The following is a 21,746-nucleotide window of genomic DNA, read 5'->3' on the forward strand; positions in this document are numbered from 1 at the left end:
AAGTGTAAAAAGGTTAAAATTTAGTGCCGTTAATTTCACTTCCGGGTTATGGCTGTCCGTCGTCTTCTCAGTTCCAAATTCTTGGAAAAAGTGTCAAAAAATTACTCACAAGCAACAGTAAGCTATGTTTAAAGTCATTTAATAATAACATTAAACACATAGTTTCCATTGAAGGTATTAGGTTAAAGTGTCATGTTAGACTTATAAAAAAGAGAGAAATAAAACACACGAGTTTCACTTGATATGGTCCATTCAGAAACACAGTTTTAAATCACCTATTGTTGTCAGGTAACTATGTTCCCTTTATAGTTCCTCTGTTGTCCCTCTACTGTCAGTGTCAATCAAAACAGTTAAATTCAATTATTACCTATAAAGGAGAAGTTCTCAAACATCTTTACCAACTAAATGTTTATTTTGGAACCTTCTGTAACATGTGTAAAAAGTGCAGGACATGCAAGAAGAGGTTTGAAATAATTATTTAATGAATTATTAAAACACTCATAATAGTTTTTTGCAACAGTGTAAACAAACAGTATGGCATTATTTGACAAAATGTTTGATATTTTTTTTAAATAATATTTTTAAATGATGAAAAAATACAATGAAATAAATACTCTTAAAGTCTGAGGTGAATATTTAAAACGTAAAATTCAGGTCTGACATGACCTGTATTTTACTTTCAGAAATTGACAGCTACACATTTATATCCCACATTAGAATTTGACAGAGAATAATAATTACAGATATGACCTAATGTGTACTTCATATAGACGTTATTGTAAACAAAATAGCTTGTACATAAAGAAATCTACATACATGTAAATGTATTTCAAACCCCAAGGTTGACTGTGGAATAGAAATGCAGTCTTTGCGCTCAACCACATTCCCACCAGCCATGCCAGCCCAGGTTTAAAAAAATGCTGTACTGCCTGTAAAAATCCTCTCTACAGGCCAATAGAATCTTAATAAATTTTTCCTAAACTTTAGCTTCTGGCCTGTAGATTCAAAAACTTATCGTGAAGACTGGAATTATAGTCACTCTTGGTCTTCTTCTGACTGGATAGTTGGGTGTCCATTTTATTGTGTGGATGTACACAATTTAGTGTCCGTCATAATGAGGGTGTTAAATCTGATGCCTCTTGAAGATGGAATTCCATGCTCTCAGCACGTTGACAACCCTTGCAACAACTCTCAGTGGATTTGTAGGTGATCTGTTGCAAGCCTTGATTTTCTGTCCCTATCTAATTTAACTCTATTTTCCAGTGGCAGTCAAATATTCCACCCACTGTCCAGGTCAATTTTAGTCGTAAAATTGTTTGTGAAACTCATGCATGGTATTATGGCAATCGGATTAAAATCAGATCTTTCACTTTGCTCTGTTAGATTTGTTTTTCGCTTGAGCATGTTGAGACAGGATCTGAAGACATCCCGTAAGGGATCATGTTTAGATGACCTTACAGCATCCATAAAATCTTCGCCTTTAAAAAATTTAATAAGGTTGTACTATGAACTATGAAAAACATAGTCGGGTAATCTGCGTAATGCTTCAGGATATAATATAAAATTCTATGTTCTAACCCAATCATTAAATTCCTAACATTGTCATGATTGTTTTGATTTTAAGGACCAACTCTCAGACTTTATTGTAAACATTTCTCAACTTAAAAAAGCAGTTAAGGTTAAATTATTTTTATTAATTTTATATATTTTAAATGGTAAACAGATTAAACATTTAATCATCTTGATGTTGAAATTTTGACCCAATTGAGTTAAACTATTGTTGTGAGATAAAAATAGCAATCAGAGAGCCAACATGTCTCTTAAAATGATTGGTTGATTAAAAATTTAAAGAAAAGGTCATCTGCACATGAACCCTTATGGGATGTCTTCAAATCATTACATGAGAAACAAAAAATCTATTGGAGCAAAGTGAAAGATCTGATTTCAATTTAGAAGTTAGAACCCAAATGTCCAAGCTATTTGAGTCTTTGATTCATTTTTTGTAGATTGCTGGTTTTCCATCATTTGTAAAGATTGTGGAAGTAGGACCTAGAGATGGACTTCAGAATGAAAAGGTAAGACTGTTGATTCATTTTTGTCGAGCCTTCGACTTTAGTCGAAAAAGCGAGACATAGCGATCCTACATTCCGTTGTAGTCGCCGGCGGCGTCCACAAATATTCACTCTGTGGTTAAAGTTTTTGAAATTTTAATAACTTTCTTAAACTATCCTGGATTTTTACCAAACTTGGACAGAAGCTTGTTTATGATCATAAGATAGTATCCAGAAGTAAATTTTGTGAAAATAAAATTCCATTTTTTCCGTATTTTACTTACAAAATGTATAAATGGACTTAGTTTTTCTGCCGGGAAATATTACATTCACTCTGTGGTTAAAGTTTTTAAAATTTGAATAACTTTCTTAAACTATCCTGGGTTTGTACAAAACTTGGACAGAAGCTTGTTTATGATCATAAGATAGTATCCAGAAGTAAATTTTGTAAAAAAATAAATCCATTTTTTCCTTATTTTACTTTTAAATGGACTTAGATTTTCTGCCAGGAAACAACACATTCACTCTGTGGTTAAAGTTTTTAAAATTTTAATAACTTTCTTATACTATTTTGGATTTGTACCAAACTTGGACAGAAGCTTGTTTATGATCAAAAGCTAGTATCTAGAAGGAAATTTTGTAAAAAAATAAATCCATTTTTTCCATTTTTTACTTTTAAATGGACTTAGATTTTCTGCCAGGAAACAACACATTCACTCTGTGGTTAAAGTTTTTAAAATTTTAATAACTTTCTTATACTATTTTGGATTTGTACCAAACTTGGACAGAAGCTTGTTTATGATCAAATGCTGGTATCTAGAAGGAAATTTTGTTTTCTTCCAGTTAACATTACATTCAGTCTGCAGTTAAAGTTTTTAAACATTTAATAGATTCATAAACTATCCTGGATTTTTTACCAAACTTGGACATAAGCTTCTTACAATCAAAAGATAGTATCAAGAGGAATATTTTTATTGATTTACTTCCTCATTTTTGTTGAGCCTGCGATTAACAGAAAAAGTAGGCGAGACACTGGGTTCCGTGGAAAACCCTTACGAATTTTTATTGGTGTGGTACTGATTTTCATGGATTTCTTGTATAGGTGATCCATGAATTTGATGAATAGTACAAATTCCAAATAGGCTTGTTGAGGAAGGTGAACCATGAATTTAATGAATAACACAAATTCCAAATAGGCTTGGTCATGTTGGTGATGTACTGATTTTCAGGGACTCTTTGGGATATAGGTGAACCATGAATTTATTTATACCAAAACGAAGCTCATCAAAGTAAAATTATAGAAGGCAAATGAAACCTAAGTTAAAAAGATTGAGAAAATTTAAAGCATTCTGGTGTAGAATATGAGATTATGTCTATAACATGTATAAAGGACAAAAAAAATGAAGGATATAGACTGCTATCAGGAAACCGGGAAACCGTCACTAATTGACAGATCAGGTTTAAAAAACAGATACTTTTTTCAACTAAGTTAACTCTTAAGATGTAAATTTGATGATTTTTCATATGATACATGTAATATTATTGATGTTATTTTTAACAGGCCATAGTTCCAGCGCAAACAAAGATAGAGTTTATCAACAAATTATCAGAAACAGGATTGTCTGTTATTGAGGTCACAAGTTTCGTATCACCAAAATGGATCCCTCAGGTTTGCTCAATTTTATGTGAAAAAAGTATACATGACAAAATTAATCATTGGAACAAAATACAGTCAATTTTAATGGGTCAAGATTACACCACAATGTATACAATTTCAAGTGATATTTCTACAAGAGATTTTGAACTATTTTCCGGTAATTATTCATTATTGCATAGAAAAAGTCAGAAGACACCAAGGGGTCAGTCAAAACTCATAGGTAGAAGAGAAACTGACAACACCAAATAAAACAAAGAACAGGGATAAAATGGCAAATTGTTTAAATACATTACATTGATTTAAAAAAAACCAACATGTTTATACAATGTAATAAGTGAATAAGAGTGATTGGTGATTTTAGTTGATAACATTTTGTTTCATTTTATTGTGTTTTTTTCTTTCGAAAACATAAATATAGAGTGAACCTCTAAGTGAGCCAAACAGATCTTGTGAACTTGTGTTATGAATGTCAATTCATATTCAAATGAACAGCATTAGTGCTTTTGTAATACATGCTCACCTTGCATTAGAGAAGTTGTTGGTTAAAATATATCTGGCTGGTTATAAACCTAAGATTTTAAAATTAAAATTTGCTGCTTTTCCAACAAGCAATTTGAACAAAGACTTGTTGGCCTGGTATCAAATAATATATCTAAAATACAAAAAGTGGAATAAAAAAAAGGAGATGGGGTATGATTGCCAATAAGACAACTATCTATCCACCAGAATTCCAGATGAAGTGGATGTAATCAATTAGAGGCAACCGTATGGCCAACAACAAAAAGAAAAACCCAGACCGTTTAGGCAGTTATAAAAGGCCCTGACATGAAAAATGTGAAACAATTCAAACAAGAAAACTAACAGCCTTATTTATAACAAAACAATTTATGAATTACATGAATTACAAATATGACAGACATGAACCAATGACAACCACTGAACTTTACACTCCTGACATGGGACAGGCACATAAATTTGACTTCTTGTGAATGTTATGTTGTCTAACGAAGTGTTCCGGTCTGGTTTAAAGCAGAATACTAAAATGATTGTATGCATTTATTGTTTTTCTTAAATTGTTTAACATTTCATACCAATATAACATGTTACTTTTATTATTCTTCCCTTAGTTTATTTAATTTGTATTTACATTGTATCATAGGTCAAATTTATTTGTTCAGTGTATGTTCACTGGTGTTAATATGTCCTTTGATTGAGTTAAGCTATTTCAGTTGATATTTTATAGTGTGTCTTTCTATGTTGTGATGTTACACTATTGTTTCAGAAAAAGGGTGAATGTTTGGTACCATTAAAACGTTTAAACCTGCTGCATTTGTTTGCACCTGTCCTAAGTCAGGAATCTGATCTTCAGTAGTTGTCGTTTGTTGATGTGGTTCATAAGTGTTTCTCGTTTCTCGTTTTTTATATAGATTAGACAGTTGGTTTTCCTGTTTGAATGGTTGTACACTAGTAATTTTTGGGGCCCTTTATAGCTTACTGTTCGGTGTGAGCCAAGGCTCCGTGTTGAAGACCGTACTGTGACCTATAATGGTTTACTTTTATAAATTTTGACTTGGATGGAGAGTTGTCTCATTGGCACTCATACCACATCTTCTTATATCTATTTATTGTTGCGATTGTTAAACAATGGAAACAAATGCAAGATTAATTACATTTTTTATGATTTTGGTAAATGCTGCATATATACAGATCCATGATGTTTTTGAAGCTGTTATTTTTGCAAAACATATCCCGTTGCAAATTTTCCCAATAATTTCAGAATATACAATATTTTCATAGGAAGAATCCTATTTCAGTAACTTATTTACATACTGAATCTGTCATGCATGTCATACTTGATGCTGGATTTTTAGCAGTCAACAGTCAATCAAGTATAGTCACAGGAACCTTTAGTACAATTCTCTTCAACAGCTATAACCAGACTGAATTAATCGATTATTATGTTTTTTCAAATTTTTGTATATATATATATAAGTTATCAAAATCTGGGAAAAATTTTGAATCCCTACAAGCCTGTTCCTTTAGAATTATCTTCAACAGCCATCACCAGAATAAATTTGATAATAAATTATTATAAATAATATACATTATTCAATTTCCTTATAGATTTGTTCATTACCTGGGAAAATTTTCCACTATGAATCACAACAAACCTGTTCCATTATAACAATAACAGTTTAAGGGAAGATAAATAATTTTTATGATTGCTGTTATTTCTTTGTGACAGATGGCCGACCATACAGAAGTGATGACAGGAATTAAGAGACATCCTGGAGTAATATATCAGGCACTTGTTCCAAACGTAAAAGGATTTCATTCTGCTGTAGGTAAATCCAACAGTTATACGCCTTATCGCTATTTGTCCGCAATTACTGGCCATCACAGACATTCTGTAAAATTTAAATGTTACAAGAGAAAATGTCTCACACAGGAAAAAACAAAAGTGCTTGTTGTATGAAATTAATATATCATGTGTCGCAAAATCTTAGGTCTAGTGTCACAGACTCCTAAAATAGCAAAAAGGTCTAGTGGATTTCATAGTTTTATTTTATGCCTCTTCGATATTTCAATAGTGCCACATGTGGAGCAGGATCATCTTACCTTTCCTGATCACCTGAGATCATCCCCAGTTTTTGTTGGTTTTTTTTTTTTTGCTCAGTCTTCAGTTTTCTATGTTGTGTTGTTTTTTGTATACTGTTGTTTGTCTTTTAGTCATTTTCAATTTTTGCAATATGTTGTCAGTTTGTCATCGTCTTAAATTGAGTTTGTATATATCTCTTTGGTATCATCAGCCTCCCTTTTTGCACAAACCTTTAAAATTGTTTGAAAACAACTTGCATGTGGTAACTTTAAGTGTGTTGGTTTATCTTAAAGCAACAAAATACACAAGTAGTAAGAGTAAATACTGCTTTTAAATGAATGATAACAGAACAATTTATGCTGTCTCACTGTATATATAATAAGGAGATGTGGTATGATTACCAATGAGACAACTATCCAACAGAGTCCAAATGGATTGGATTTAAGCAACTAAAGGTCACTGTACTGCTTTCAACCGTGAGCAAAACCCATACGGTATAGTCAGCTATAAAAGGGCTCGACATGTCAACCTATAGATCTAAAATGTAGATATAAAAGTAAAAAGTTTGTTTGTTGCTTAGTTTGTTGTACTAGATTGTTCAAATTGTAACTGCTGAATATTTGTTATTTAGTAGGTGAATATAGAAACATGGCGATGTGGTATGATTGCGCCAATGAGATAACTATCCAAATGGTTGTAAGCAACTATAGGCCACTGTATTGCCTTCAAAAATGAGCAAAACCCATACCATATAGTCAGCTATGATAGGCCCTGACATGATTAAATGAAAAACAATTCATACGAGAGAGAAAAAAAACCTGCCTGATATGCAGGGTTATAAATCAAGTCAATCCAAATTACCAGCAATGACCCTGTTTCATAGCAATCATTCAACAAAAGCAGGATTGGTTTATAACTGAGCCACTTTGTGTGTACTATGTATGAAAATAAGTGTCCTAAAGGGAAATAACTCATGATGAACTTATATAACAGATTTTGTTGTTGATTTCAGATAAATGCCAAAGTTGATGAGATTGCTATATTTGGAGCAGCGTCAGAATCCTTTAGCAAGTAAGTCAGTACTAGGCTGTATGTATGATTTGTATAAATTGTAGATTGTTGCCTACTAACAGTTACTGACATGCCAGCTCCAGACCTCAATTAAACTGATTGAATGATTATGTCTTCATCAGCCATGTATACCCCTACTATAAAAGTGGCTTTTAATTGGGGCTTTATTGTAATAACCTAACTAGTCCATCTTTCGTGGATTATCTGAAGTCTGCATACTAGCCTATAGAAAATTGATACTCCATTTAACATTAAAATTCTGGATACATTTATATGCTCGAAATCCACTAAAATTGATAGATCACAAATAATAATGAATCCACAGTATTTAAAAAAACTATTATACTGAAATCAATTTAATTCAAAATAAACTGCTGACTTTAGCTTTTCTTTAGTTCTACTTAAGGTTAAGATTCAGTAAATGGACTGTCACTGATTTTGGTAAAATTTTGCATACAACTTTTGCTCTTTGAACTAAAACTGAAAATTAACAAAATAATGCATTTATCTGTTTTATTTTCTGAAAATCAATAAATGTATTCTTTTAAAGTTGGTGAACATTTGTATGAAAAACTTATAAGAGAGGGATTTTTTTTAATTTGTCTTGAAACCATCAAATCTCCAATTACAAATGCATTTAATGTACCTTGACCTGAAACATTTAAGTAGATCCTGTAACAAACAAAATATTTTCAACCATTTGCAAGAAATTTGTTAACAAGTGAGTGAGTTGCTATAAATTATTAATGGTCGTTAAGAGGGTTGGGGATATATGTACAGACCAGCAGGAAATAAATGGCCATTTCACAATGAACGAAAAAAAATAAATTTCACCAATTTGCATGCAACACAGTGAATAATGAGCTTCAAACGCCAAAAGGAGAAATTAAAATTGCAAACATGTTGAATGAAAATAACACTTTACCACTCTCATTATTTTGAGCTAAACATAGCACTACTAGTGTAGCAAGAACCAGTTACACTTCCCAAGAATTTACGTTTACTTCTTGGTCTGTCTTTTGTAGTTTGTGTAGCTCAATTTTATGGTTCTTTATAATGTTTTGTTGTAGGTGTTTATCTTCTCATCATTTTGTTTTGACCATGTGGACTTCTGTTATTCTTCAACTTATGATATTTGATTGCCCCCATGATATCCTCACAATTGTTTTTAAAGGCAGTGCTTTAATGCCTTTCTGGTTGCCGGGTTAATCCTTCCTTCCGCGATATCCAACTTATCTACGTGGGGGGTCATTAGGCTCCAAGTAGATCCGGAAATGTTGAATTCTCTCCTCTTCTTATTGTGATATAAAATGTTTTTTGTTTCATTTCATTTACATTGGGAAATAGAGAAACGATCATTGTGTTTTGTTAGTTTTAAAAACTTTTGATATATTTGTATTTTGCATTATAAGCAGTCAACTGATTGACAAACTAGAATTATTTGAATTCCGTGTGGAAAGAGCTCGGGTTACAGTGATATTGTTTGCCTCAAATTACAGCCGAAATTCAGCTTTTTCCCCTAGAGAAAATTCCCAATTACTAAAAAAAATGGCTTAAAATTCATCCCAAAAAGTTTTTCATTTTCCCCAAACAGTGATGGCATTGGTAGAAATGTTTGTAAATATCGTATTCATGTTATTATTTTGATATTAGAAAGCACTTTTGAGATCCGGTTTTCTGATCAGAATCATCATGAGGTTTGTAACACATGTGGTTTTCAATGCATTAAGTACCATCATTGCTTCTGTTTCTTTCCCCTCTCCGAAAAGTACCTTTCAGGTTGAAAATGTCTGACAACCAAAATATACATGAAAACAACAGTGCAAAAAAGACAGCAAAGGTCAGCAAAAAATCGGAGATGTGTTTAGAATAAAATATACAAATTTCCCAATTTCAATAAAAAATATGCATTTTTCCCAATAAAAAACGGTAGAGGTAGTTATGAAAAAAGACAACAATATCACTGGGTTAATTTCGAGTGTTATCTGCAATCTATATGTTTATAAATCATTTCAGTCGTTGATATAATAATTAAAGGTCGACTGAACATGAATTATATTATACAATTTAAAGCGTGAACCCATCTAACGTTATTGTTATTTCGCAGTTATATAAAGTAGCAAATTATCGTTCCTGAATAGGTGGCGCCGTGGTAGCCGATCCTGTTCCTCAACTTCCGGTTTCTGCACTATGCAACTATTTCAGTTACATTTTTAATTAACGATGCCAAGTACTTGTTGCTGTGTACCTGGATGTCATTTAAGAGGAGGACATGCATTTCCAAATGACTTAAAAAGAAGGAAAAGTTGGATCAACGCCATGGCCCATACGCAGATTGGACGAGAACACGATGAAATCGTGGAGTCCATCTCAATCAGCTGTTGTTTGCAAGGCACATTTTACTGAAAAAGACTACGTGCAGGAAACTATTCATGGTAAAACTCTATTTTCTTTTTGAAATATATAGTTATATATGTAATCGCCATGCGAATAAACCAAAGTCTGTTTACAACCGCAATTATCGTTTTAGAATAAAAGGGGGTGGTTAATTCAAGACGTCATAATTTTTTGGATTACGATTCAATGTGATCTGTTTGAGATTTTTTGGTGATTGCTACAATTATAATGATTTCTTACAAGAGGTATATCATACTGAGAATTATTTTAGCAGTAATTATGCTAATGTAGTAATGACAGGAATGCATAAGCTATGCCTCATAGACTTTCTTGAAAAATATCAATGACAATGTTAACAGGAACAAAACAATGACATGCTCTCATCTATATTATAGTTATTTAGGTACAAACAATGTACGTTTGTTGCATAAGTCACTCATTGTTTGTCCTTTGGATTTACATAACATACATTGAATCAGGCAAACATAGTTTTATCCAGATTGTAATGAATAAATCTAGTTAATATTTCGCCAGGTAATACAAAGTATACATTGCTAATGGAAGTTCATTTAATTATCAAAAAACTAATGTTTTATGACCTTTTTCAGGGTGCAAACCCACCATACAGAGACTTAAGTCTACTGCCATTCCCAGCCTATTTTCCTGGACCAAGCAAGAGACTGAATCGTCCGCAAAAAGAAAAATCAGGGCAGTTTCCTGTGAAAACAAAAGAACTAAACTTGATGAATATTGTAGTAGAAATCTAGAGGAAAGTTTTGATTGTAAAGTTGGTTTTCCTGAAGAAGTCATTCATACTGCAGAAAGGATTTATGACTGTCCACCACCAACTGCCGAGCTAATGTTGAGCTTCACAGATGGAATTACGCAAACACCATCAATGCCTATGTTTTCAGCAGAGAATTTTGAAATGAAGACACGTGACACAGCCATGCATTTTTATACCGGTTTAGAGTTGTATACTAAAATTTTTATTTGTTTTGACCACACTTAGTCCAGCAGCACATTGTTTGAGATACATATATTTTCAAGTTGATAGGGTGTCAGTTGAAAATCAGTTTTTTTATGACTTTGATGAAATTGAGGCATTATACAACCAACTTTGAACTTTCTAGATTCTAGATTGAATCTAGTGTTAAGAATATTGTGTATACATGGATTGTTTTTATGTCTAAACAGTGGTGTGAGGCTAACACTTGGCCATCTAGTGGTTTAGTCAGGTATTTTTCACCATCCAACGACTTGGATTATTATTGACAGCACAGAATATCCCGTGATAAAACCTAAAGCTCCTAGAGCTCAGGCAACCTTTTCATCATATAAAAACAGAAACACTGAAAATACTTGTATGTTCTACACCTGGTGGTTTAGTCAACTACATGTATGTCTCTAATGCATATGTTGGTTCTACCAGTGACTATGAAATAGTTGAAAGATGTAGAATAGTTCAATTATGTGATCCAGGTGACAGTGTGGTGGCAGACAAAGGTTTAAATGTGCAAGATTTGTTTGCTAACTTTTTTCAAAAAAAGAAACAGAATTAGTTCCAAAACTCTTATACGGGATAGAAAAGTCTCCAATTAACATGTGCACATAGAGCGAATTATTAGACTTGGCAAAACATACAAAATTCTAATAAATCCTATGAATGGAACTGAAACAAAACTTTCATCTGAAATAACATTTAGTTGTTTTATGTTGTGTAATTTTAGAACTTGTATTGTGCCAAAGGATGCATAAATAAAAGTGACGCAATGAATTTTGTTCTGATATATATATATATTTATAATTACATGCACATGTAAATTGTAATGCATATAAAAATAAGGAGATGTGGTATGATATTCAGTGAGTTTATCGAACTAAAGTGCATAAGAAATGGGTTTAAGCAGTTACAGGTGTTACTGTCACCGTACAATCTCCAACAATGAGAAAAACTTGTACCATGTAAAAAATTTCAGAGATCTTACCACTAAGTTTTGTTGTCTCACCTTGACTTTGGTGAATTGTTTATATCTGTTGATGTAAATATAAAAAAGAAGATGTGGTATGATTGCGAATGAGACAACTCTCCACAAGAGACCAAATGACACAGAAATTAACAGCTATAGGTCACAGTACGGCCTTCAACAATGAACAAAGCCCATACCCCACAGTCAGCTATAAAAGGCCACGAAATGACAATGTAAAACAATTTAAACAAGAAAACTAACGGCCTAATTTATGTACAAAAAATGAACGAATATAACAAATATGCAACACATAAACAAACAACAACCACTGAATTACAGGCTCCTGACTTGGGACAGGCACATACATGTACATACAGAATGTGTCGGGGTTAAACATGTTAGCGGGATCCCAACCCTCCCCCTAACCTGGGACAGTGGTGTAACAGTACAATATAAGAACGAACTATAAAAATCAGTTGAAAGAGGCTTAACTCATCAGATGGATAAATACAAATACAAGTGGACGTGGTCGGGTAGTTGTACATCCAAACAACAAAAAGACACTAAGTACAGATCTGAGAGTACTCACAGTTACTGACAGCTAGTTCAAAGCCACTAACAACTGATCAAAAAATCTTGCATCTAAGACTAAATTATCAATCCGTAAGCTCCCTTTAGAATTTTATAAATTTTAGATTTTACATTTCTGAGTAATGGGGTTTTATTCATTAAAAAAGGGGGGATTTTCCAGTTTTTGTTGAGCCTGTGACTTTTGTCGCAGAAAGCTCGACATAGGGATAGTGATGTGGCGGCGGCGTTAGCTAACTTCTTAAAAGCTTTATATTTTTGAAGGTGGAAGACCTGGATGCTTCATACTTTGTATATGGATGCCTCATGTTACGAAGTTTCCGTCAGCCACATGTCCAATGTCCTTGACCTCATTTTCATGGTTCAGTAACTACTTGAAAAAAAAGTTAACATTTTTTGTAATGTTAAATTCTCTCTTATTATAAGTAGTAGGATAACTATATTTGGTATGTGCGTACCTTGCAAGGTCCTAATGCCCGTCAGACAGTTTTCACTTGACCTCGACCTCATTTTATGGATCAGTGAACAAGGTTAAGTTTTGGTGGTCACGTCCATATCTCAGATACTATAAGCAATAGGTCAAGTATATTCGGTGTATGGAAGGACTGTAAGGTGTACATGTCCAACTGGCAGGTGTCATCTGACCTTGACCTCATTTTCATGGTTCAGTGGTTATAGTTAAGTTTTTGTGTTTTGGTCTGTTTTTCTTATACTGTATGCAATAGGTCTACTATATTTGGTGTATGGAATGATTGTAAGGTGTACATGTCTAGCTGGCAGGTCTCATTTGACCTTGACCTCATTTTCATGGTTCAGTGGTCAAAGTTAAGATTTTGAGTTTTGGTCTTTTTTTCTAATACAATATGCAATAGGTCAACTATATTTGGTGTATGGAAATATTTTATGATCTATATGTCAGTCGCGCAGGTTTTATTTGACCTTGACCTCATTTTCACAGTTCATTGCTCAGTGTTAAGTTTTTGTGTTTTGGTCTGTTTTTCTTTAACTATAAGCAATAGGTCAACTATATTTGTTGTATGGAAGAATTGTTAGCTGTACATGCCTGCCTGGCATGGTTCATCTGACCTTGACCTCATTTTCATGGTTCATTGGTCAATGTTTAGTTTTCATGGTTAATGTTAAGTTTATGTGACAGTTGTAATAAAGCTTTATATTAAGGACTATCAACATAATATCAGTGATTAGTAAAGAAGGCGAGACATTTCAGCGTGTTCACTCTTGTTGGACAACAACTCAAAAATGCTTTAAGCAGTTCGCATGAAACTTTGGTGAATTATTTATAGCTATTGATGTAATCTCCCTATAGATTTTCATAAATTTCAAATATGACATTGAGAAGAAATTGAACTTTATTTGTTTATAGTCTGGCAACAGATTTATTAAGTATTGCACAACAGCACAGTGTATTGCACAACAGCAAGAAATCTTTAATTGAATATAAATTCAATTCATATAACTGATTTCAAGTTCTTTGACTACATTTATTCAGAAACTATAATATGTCAAATATTTAATTACAATCCAAATTCAGACCTGTATCAAGCTTGAATATTGTGTCCATTTTTGCCCCAACTGTTCAGAGTTGGACCTCTGCGGGTGTATCCAGCTGCGCTCAGCGAATCAGTTTATTTCTTAATTAAGAACTCCTTTTTTCATTCATAAATTACTTTAAACTTGGAAATATAATTTTGCTTGGAGTTATAGTTTCTAAAAAAAGTATTGTCATTGAAAGAGTTGACATGTTGCAATGTACATTTATTCTACATAGTTCTATGGTACCAAATCAAAAGTTTATATAAAAGAAAGAAGTCAAAGGTTTCCCATCATAGTTAAGTTACATACATTTGTTTTGTACCTGAGGTCGTTGAATATAGATCATTATATAAATAAGGAGATGTGTTATGATTGCCAATGAAACAACTATCATCCATACTTAACAGTAACAAACCACATTTGCAGAGTTGAATAAAATACAGCTGATAACATTTACTTATTACTAAAAAGAAAATGCCTAACTATTTTAAACAGTACATGTATTTGAATATCAATTATATAGTCATTTTTATAAACTTCCTGTTACAAAACTTTGAATTTTTCGAAAAACTAAGGATTTTCTTATCCAAGGAATAGATTACCTTAGCCGTATTTGGCACAACTTTTTGGAATTTTGGGTCCTCAATGCTCTTCAACTTTGTACTTGTTTGGCTTTATTTTGATCTGAATGTCACTGATGAGTCTTATGTAGACGAAACGCGCATCTGGCGTATTAAATTATAATCCTGGTACCTTTGATAACTAATTTGACTATAAACATAGATAAAAAAAGGTACAAACTGGACATAATGCATAATGCACTAGTTCATAAACAAGTGAGAACAATCACCTTCATATAGTGCTCAGAATATGACATTCATATAACTTGTTCAATATCATTAGAGAACTCTAAATCTTAAATACTGAAAGCCACCTCTGATAAGTACACTGTACTATGCAAGATAATGATATAACTGGACTAAAAATACACACAACCTGTAATTAACTGCCTTTACAGCGCTTTCGCGCTTTGATTATTTAAATGATCTGTAAATCTCTTTACTTTTTCACAGAAAAAACATAAACTGTAGTATAGAAGACAGCCTGAAGAGATTTGATGCAGTTCTGGAGGAAGCTAAGAAGACTAATACACCTGTCAGAGGGTAAGCTGTATAAGTAATTCAGATGTTAATGTGTCAGTTTGAAATCAGATATCAAATATGTTTTGAGTTTTGGAAGGAAATTTATATAAAACTGTTTATTCATTATTATTTATTGATTTGAAGGGCGTGATTGAATCCTTAATTTTTATGTCCAATCCATGAAAAATTGATATCCACAAAAATAACCGAATCCACAGTAATACGAAAATATCCATCAAAATAATACTATGAAAAATAACATGTAAGAATAATAAAAAATAGAATAGTGTTGAACATTACCTAAAAAAAAAATGTAAATCACATATATATATGTATATTAGCAGCAATCCAACAATTAAAGATAATATCAGTGATAAACTTACAAGATGTGAACTGTCTTTACCTTAGGGGCAGACATATTAGATTGATTCAAACATGAAGACCAGCTCGACTTGCCAACCATCAGAAAACAATTCATACCAACTCAAATTTAACCTAAGATACTTATTGAACACAAAAGTGATCATCTTTTCCAAGATGTTGTACATACATGCCTTTAACTCTTATGATGAAAGAAGATTGATTGATTGTTGGTGTTTAGCACCACTTTCAGCACACTTGTTTTTTTCATGGTCACCACCTTTTATTGGTGTCCAGTCAACAGGGGTTCCAGTAAACCTAGAAGTCTGTTCTCACAAGGGAAAAACTTGCATAAGTTAAGAGCCATTCAATAATGTATTTTGTGTTTTGTGTATGTTCTTTATTTTTTTATATATGAACAGATATGTATCCTGTGTACTTGGTTGTCCATATGAAGGTGAAATTGACCCGGAAAAAGTTGCTTGGGTGAGATTTTTTTATCTGTCTTGTTGAATGTTTTAGTGATATGAAGATAAGGAAATGTGGTTTGATTACCAATGAGGACAACTTATTAAAACCAAAGAGCAAAGATGTGAACAATTAAAGGTCACCTTACAGCCTTGGACATTTAACAAAACCAATTCAAAACAATTCAAAATAGAAAACCAATAGCTCTGGTTTTACTACACAAAAATAAACAATCATTGCAGACAGCAACCAAAGTAACACATTGGAACACTGGCTCCTGGCTTGGAATGGCATATAAAGACTGTTGCAGGGTTGAACATGTTTATTCTTTTACTTTATTTCTGAAAAAGAATCTTTTTGCTAGAAACTGAAATGTTAGTTTTTGTAATTATTGTGTCAGGAGTTCTTGAATAGATAGTTAAGAGTTGCTGTTAAAACTAAAAGTTAATAATTTATTAAAAATATGATTTCTTGGTTATGATTCAGTATTTAATGCCACAAAAAAAGAAAAATTCCTTGAAAACAGTACCCTTTACCTGTACATATTAAGCGATAATTTCTATTAAAGATAATTCATAGGTTTAAGGACTTTTGTATGTAATGCAACGTCCAGTTGAACCAATTCTATTCTACACAATAGGCAACTATGCTAGAACACTGGCCACTTAATGAGTATTTTTCAATTTATTTGATCTTTCATGCTTCATGTTTTGATGGATCCAGAGGTTGATATTAAATATCAGTTTCAGTTCCATTCAATGCATGTTATTATCATTTTAACTTTAGTCCTCTTTAGTTCACCTGGCTCGAAGGGCCAAGTGAGCTTTTTTCATCACTTGGCATCCGTCGCCTGCTAAGACCCTCATGGGTAGTCAAGGTCATTAAAAACACCCCTCATCGTCTCCATAACAGATGTAATAAATTATACGAGATTCAAATGACAAATTTGGAAAGTTGATTTATTTTTTGCAATCATGGAGCACCTATGTTTGTTATGATATAATATTTAATTTTGGATGTAACATGTCTTCTGATTGGCTGAAAGTTTTTTGTCTATCAGCTCATAGACATAATTTTGTCATGTGACCGAGACGTCATCCAAAGTTTTTCATGATTTACTTCTTAAAAATGGAATTTAGAATTAAATTATAAGGAATGACTGTAAAATCTTTTCTATCTATTTGAAATAACCTCAAAAATGTAATGACACTTTTTAAATAACAAGATACATGGGTTATTCAATGTGCATCACATTTTTAAAATTATTTCTTCATAGACAGAAAAAATATTACAGTCATTCCTTAAATAACACAAATAAAAAAAAATTGATGTTATATTTCAGGTTTCAAAAAAGATGTTAGACATGGGATGTTACGAAATATCTCTAGGGGATACCATCGGTGTTGGTACACCAGGTAAAATGAAGACACTGATTTCTACTGTATCAAGAGACGTACCAATACAGAAGTTAGCAGTACACTGCCACGATACATACGGTCAGGCTCTTGCCAATATATTTGCTGCTTTACAGGTAACTAGATTTGCTTCTTTACAGGTAATTTAAACCAGAGGCTCTGAAGAGCCTGTATGGCTCGCCTACATCTTTAACAATGGTCACTTTTTAGTAAAAATCATCATTAAAGGGGAATAACTCTACAAATAATTAACCGAATAATTTCAGCATGTTGACATATTTGTAGAAATTATGCTGCTGATAATTATTCCTTTTTAAAAGTTTCTATTATAGTTTTCAAGAAAGTAGGCAAAAAATGCAAGAAATGTTAAAAATTATCATTAAAGGACAATAACTCCAATAATTAGTTGTCAAAAGATTTTAGCCATTATGGCTTATTTGTGGATCTTGTTTTGCTGATCATAAGTGTTTTTCAAAGTTTCTATCTATCTATTACAGTTTGGAAGATAATAGGCAAAAATGGGAAAAATCGTCATTAAAGAGCAATAACTTCAATAAGGAGTCGACAAACAATTTTGGTCATGTTGACTTATTTGTAGATCCTGTCTCTCTGATCATTTTTGCTTTTTTAAATTTATATCTATCTAATATAGTTTTTAAGATATGAGGCAAAAATGCAAAAAGTTTGTAAAAATTGTCATTATAGGGCAATAACTCTAATAAGGAGTCGACTGAAGATTTCGGTCATGTTGACTTATTTACAGATCTTATCTTGCTGGTCATTATTGCTATTTTGAGTTTCTGTCTATCTTTTATGATTTTCAAGATAATAGGCAAAAAATTTTCAAAATGGTAAATTTCATCATTTAAGGGCAATAACTCCTATAAGAAGTCGTCTGACAGTTTTGACGTGAATGAACAATAGGTAGTGCTCAATATTCTGATCATTTCTGGCCTGTTAAATTTTCTCTTTTTATAGCGGTTTTCAATATAATAGGCAAAACTTGCATTTTACCCCTATGTTCTATTTTTAGCCATCTTGGCCATCTTGTTTTGGCAGGCGGGGTCATTTGACACATTTTTAGCTCACCTGGCCCAATGGGCCAAGTGAGCTTTTCTCATCACTTAGCGTCCATCATCCATAAATTTTTACAAAAATCTTCTCCTCTAAAACTACTGGGCCAAATTTTACCAAACTTAACCACAATGATCATTAGGGTATCTAGTTTAAAAAATGTGTCCAGTGATCCGGCCAACCAACCAAGATGGCCGCCATGGCTAAAAATAGAACATAGGGGTAAAATGTAGATTTTGGCTTATATCTCTGAAACCAAAGCATTGAGAGCAAATCTGACATGGGGGTAAAAATGTTTATCAGGTCAAGATCTATCTGCCCTGAAATTTTCAGATGAATCGGACAACCCGTTGTTAGGCTGCTGCCCCTGAATTTGTAATTTTTAAGGAAATTTTGCCGTATTTGGTTATTATCTTGAATATTATTATAGATAGAGATAAACTGTAAACAGCAATAATGTTCAGCAAAGTAAGTTCTACAAATAAGTCAACATGACTAAAATGGTCAGTTGAGCCCTTAAGGAGTTATTGCCCTTTTATAGTCAATTTTTAACCATTTTTCGTAAATTTTTGTTATCTTTTACCAAAATCTTCTCCTCTGAAACTACTAGGATGAATTTAACCAAAGTTGTAAACAATCATCATTAGGGTATGTAGTTTAAAAATTGTGTCTGATGACCCCACCCGGGAACCAAGATGGCCGACATGGCTAATAATAGTACATAGGGTAAAATGCAGTTTTTGGCTCATATATCTAAACCCAAAGCATTTCCAGCAAATCTTTCAATTACAAAATTGTTCATTAGGTCAAGATCTATCTGCCCTTAAATTTTCAGACCATTCAGGCAACCCGTTGTTGAGTTGCTGCCCCTGAATTGGTAATTTTTAGAAATTTTTTCAGCTTTTAGTTATTATCTTGAATATTATTATATATAGAGATAAACTGTAAACAGCAATAATGTACAGCAAAGTAAGACATACAAATAAGTCAAACATGACCAAAATGGTCGATTGACCCCTTAAGGAGTTATTGCCCTTTATAATCAATTTTTAACAATTTTCATAAATTTGTAAATTTTTACAAAATAATTTCCACTGAAACTACTGGGCCAAGTTCATTATAGATAGAGATAATTGTAAGCATCAAGAATGTTCAGTAAAGTAAGATCTACAAACACATCACCATCATCAAAACACAATTTTGTCATGAATCCATCTGTGTCCTTTGTTTAATATGCACATAGACCAAGGTGAGCGACACAGGCTCTTTAGAGCCTCTAGTTTAAACTAAATACCCCAATAATGATTGTGGCCAATTTTAGCTAAATTTGGCCCAATAGTTTCAGAGGAGAAGATTTTTGTAAAAGTTAACAACGACAACAGGTGATGACGGACGACCGAATCAAAGTGATGAGAAAAGCTCACTTGGCCATTTATGTCAGATGAGCTAAAAATGTATCTTTACCATTTTACTAGCTATAATACAAAATAGAAGAATTTCGAATACAAACCTTTATGGAATTAAATTCTCTGAGTCATCTCTCCATATGAAGCTAAAAACATTTGAACTAATCAAAAAATTTCTTTATTTCAAAATACAGGTGAAGAGATAAGATAAAGTTACATAATTTCATTCATTAAAATAAAAAGGTTACAAATGAATTGCATTCCTGTCCTAAAATTTGCTGATTTCATTACAAATCTGGACCCTCTTCTGCTGCTATTTTACAGATGGGCATCTCAGTGGTGGACAGTTCCGTAGCAGGCCTTGGAGGATGTCCATATGCCAAAGGTGCTAGTGGAAATGTATCCACGGAAGATGTAGTCTATTTAATGAATGGTTTATCAATTAAAACTGTGAGTAATAATTCCACCATTGTAATTCTCATTAGATAAATTAGTATATGAAAAAAATGATTTTTATGAAAATATTAAGTAAATACATTTCTCTTATTCTTTGGCAATTTAAACCTTTCCGAACCCATTGTATAAAAAAAATTAATTAACGTGTGTTTGCGGATGATCTCAGAAGATGATTGGATGAGTTTAAGGGTCATAACCTTTATCATCTCACTGGATGAATACATCAGTTTCCATAGTTGTAAAAGTAGAAGTGAAGAAGGAGAAATCTGATCAAATCACACCTTCCTGTGAAAACATTAGTGCTTTGAATTATATATTTTTTTCTATTTTCAGGGTGTTAATATACAAAAGTTAATAGAAGCCGGACTATTTATATCTTCTGCTTTGGGACAACAGACTCATTCAAAAGTGGCGCAAGCAACAAAGTCAAGTCTATGAAATAATGAATTTCTAGAATTGTTAATGAATTGTGCCATCTAAACATCATCATCTGTGATTGGATATCACATACAGTCACTGCAGTCCATTGTGGACTTCATTTGTGTGAGGACTTAACCTAAAGAGCACAATATCTATGCAGTGCTGAAATGTGTTGGACCTGTTAACTATCAAAAGGGACAAACCTCTCATATTCATAAAGATATGTTGAGAGCCAGAACTGATGTCTGATACCAGCAGGCCTGAAGCCAGGATGTCTCTGAGGGAGGTTATTTGGGGTCATGACCCTCTAACTTTAATAGTAAAATTTCTTACTTTAAACTTACAAATAGAAAAAAATAGAAATAAAGATATGATTAAATCTGATAAAAATATAATTCAATCTGAATCTTGACTTTAATAGTCTTTAACAATATTATTTATTTTCATGGGAGGGGGGGAGGGGGGAAGGGGGAAGGTTAGTCTATGGGTGTGACCAATATAGAGATATGGATACTCATCTTTGATTTACAGACTGATTTCAAGCAAAATTCAAAGTCATTCATACACCATTCATGTCTCATGTTTTATCCATAATTTACTGTATTGTTTTCATGTCAGTGGATGTCTTATTTTTTGGGTTAACTTTCTGTGGCAAAACTAGGTCAGCTGGGTGCATTACTTCAAAGTTTTTTTTATCTATGAGACTATTTTTCATTTGTAAGATAACCTGGAATTATGCAAGTTAAAGTATGTTTGTTATATTGTTATTATTTGGAATTATTTGATAATTGATAAATATATAAATGTGTTCAAAATCATGAAAGTTTGATGTGTCTGAAATAATAAATGTTACATGAGCTTTGTTTCATTATAACTGTAAAATCAGATATTTTAGCAAGGGTTTTATTTTCATTAACTTTGCAATTAACAAAAAAAAATGTCCTCTGCTTAAATTTGATTGATATTCACTGAAAAACATATTCGTGGACTGGAAAAGACAAAAATAACATGAATAAAACCTCTTTTATAATGTGTTTGTCATTTAAAATTGCGACCTTTAAACCAGCAAAAATAAATAATTTTACTGGTCTTACATGTACAGGCAATGCAGACTTTTC

At 32.5% G+C, this 21,746-nt stretch overlaps 1 protein-coding gene across 2 annotated transcripts; it reads left to right on the plus strand.

Annotated features, from left to right (window-relative positions):
• The first annotated feature begins 14 nt into the window (after positions 1–14).
• On the plus strand, positions 15–21,486 carry LOC127726030 (hydroxymethylglutaryl-CoA lyase, mitochondrial-like). Of its 2 annotated transcripts, none has more exons than XM_052233327.1 (10): positions 15–117; positions 2,007–2,075; positions 3,613–3,720; positions 5,954–6,049; positions 7,320–7,378; positions 14,961–15,050; positions 15,812–15,875; positions 17,200–17,388; positions 20,077–20,202; positions 20,542–21,486. In XM_052233327.1, exons 1-10 carry the CDS (start codon positions 49–51, stop codon positions 20,644–20,646), a joined length of 975 nt encoding a protein of 324 aa, XP_052089287.1. In that variant the 5' UTR covers positions 15–48; the 3' UTR covers positions 20,647–21,486. The 2 variants fall into 2 exon arrangements, with proteins under 2 accessions (XP_052089287.1, XP_052089288.1); XM_052233328.1 differs by lacking the exon at positions 15–117 and adding an exon at positions 331–463.
• Positions 21,487–21,746: the final 260 nt, after the last annotated feature.

The sequence above is a fragment of the Mytilus californianus genome, unplaced genomic scaffold (genome assembly GCF_021869535.1).
Source record: "Mytilus californianus isolate M0D057914Y unplaced genomic scaffold, xbMytCali1.0.p SCAF_16, whole genome shotgun sequence".
NCBI lineage: Eukaryota > Metazoa > Mollusca > Bivalvia > Mytilida > Mytilidae > Mytilus > Mytilus californianus.

Bases quoted from the DNA above. Each gene is read 5' to 3' on its own strand.
- LOC127726030 (XM_052233327.1), top strand. From the start codon at position 49: ATGGCTGTCCGTCGTCTTCTCAGTTCCAAATTCTTGGAAAAAGTGTCA. The intron at 15,051-15,811 runs GTAAGCTGTATA...ATATATGAACAG, and splicing joins ACTAATACACCTGTCAGAGG to ATATGTATCCTGTGTACTTG. The intron at 15,876-17,199 runs GTGAGATTTTTT...GTTATATTTCAG, and splicing joins ACCCGGAAAAAGTTGCTTGG to GTTTCAAAAAAGATGTTAGA.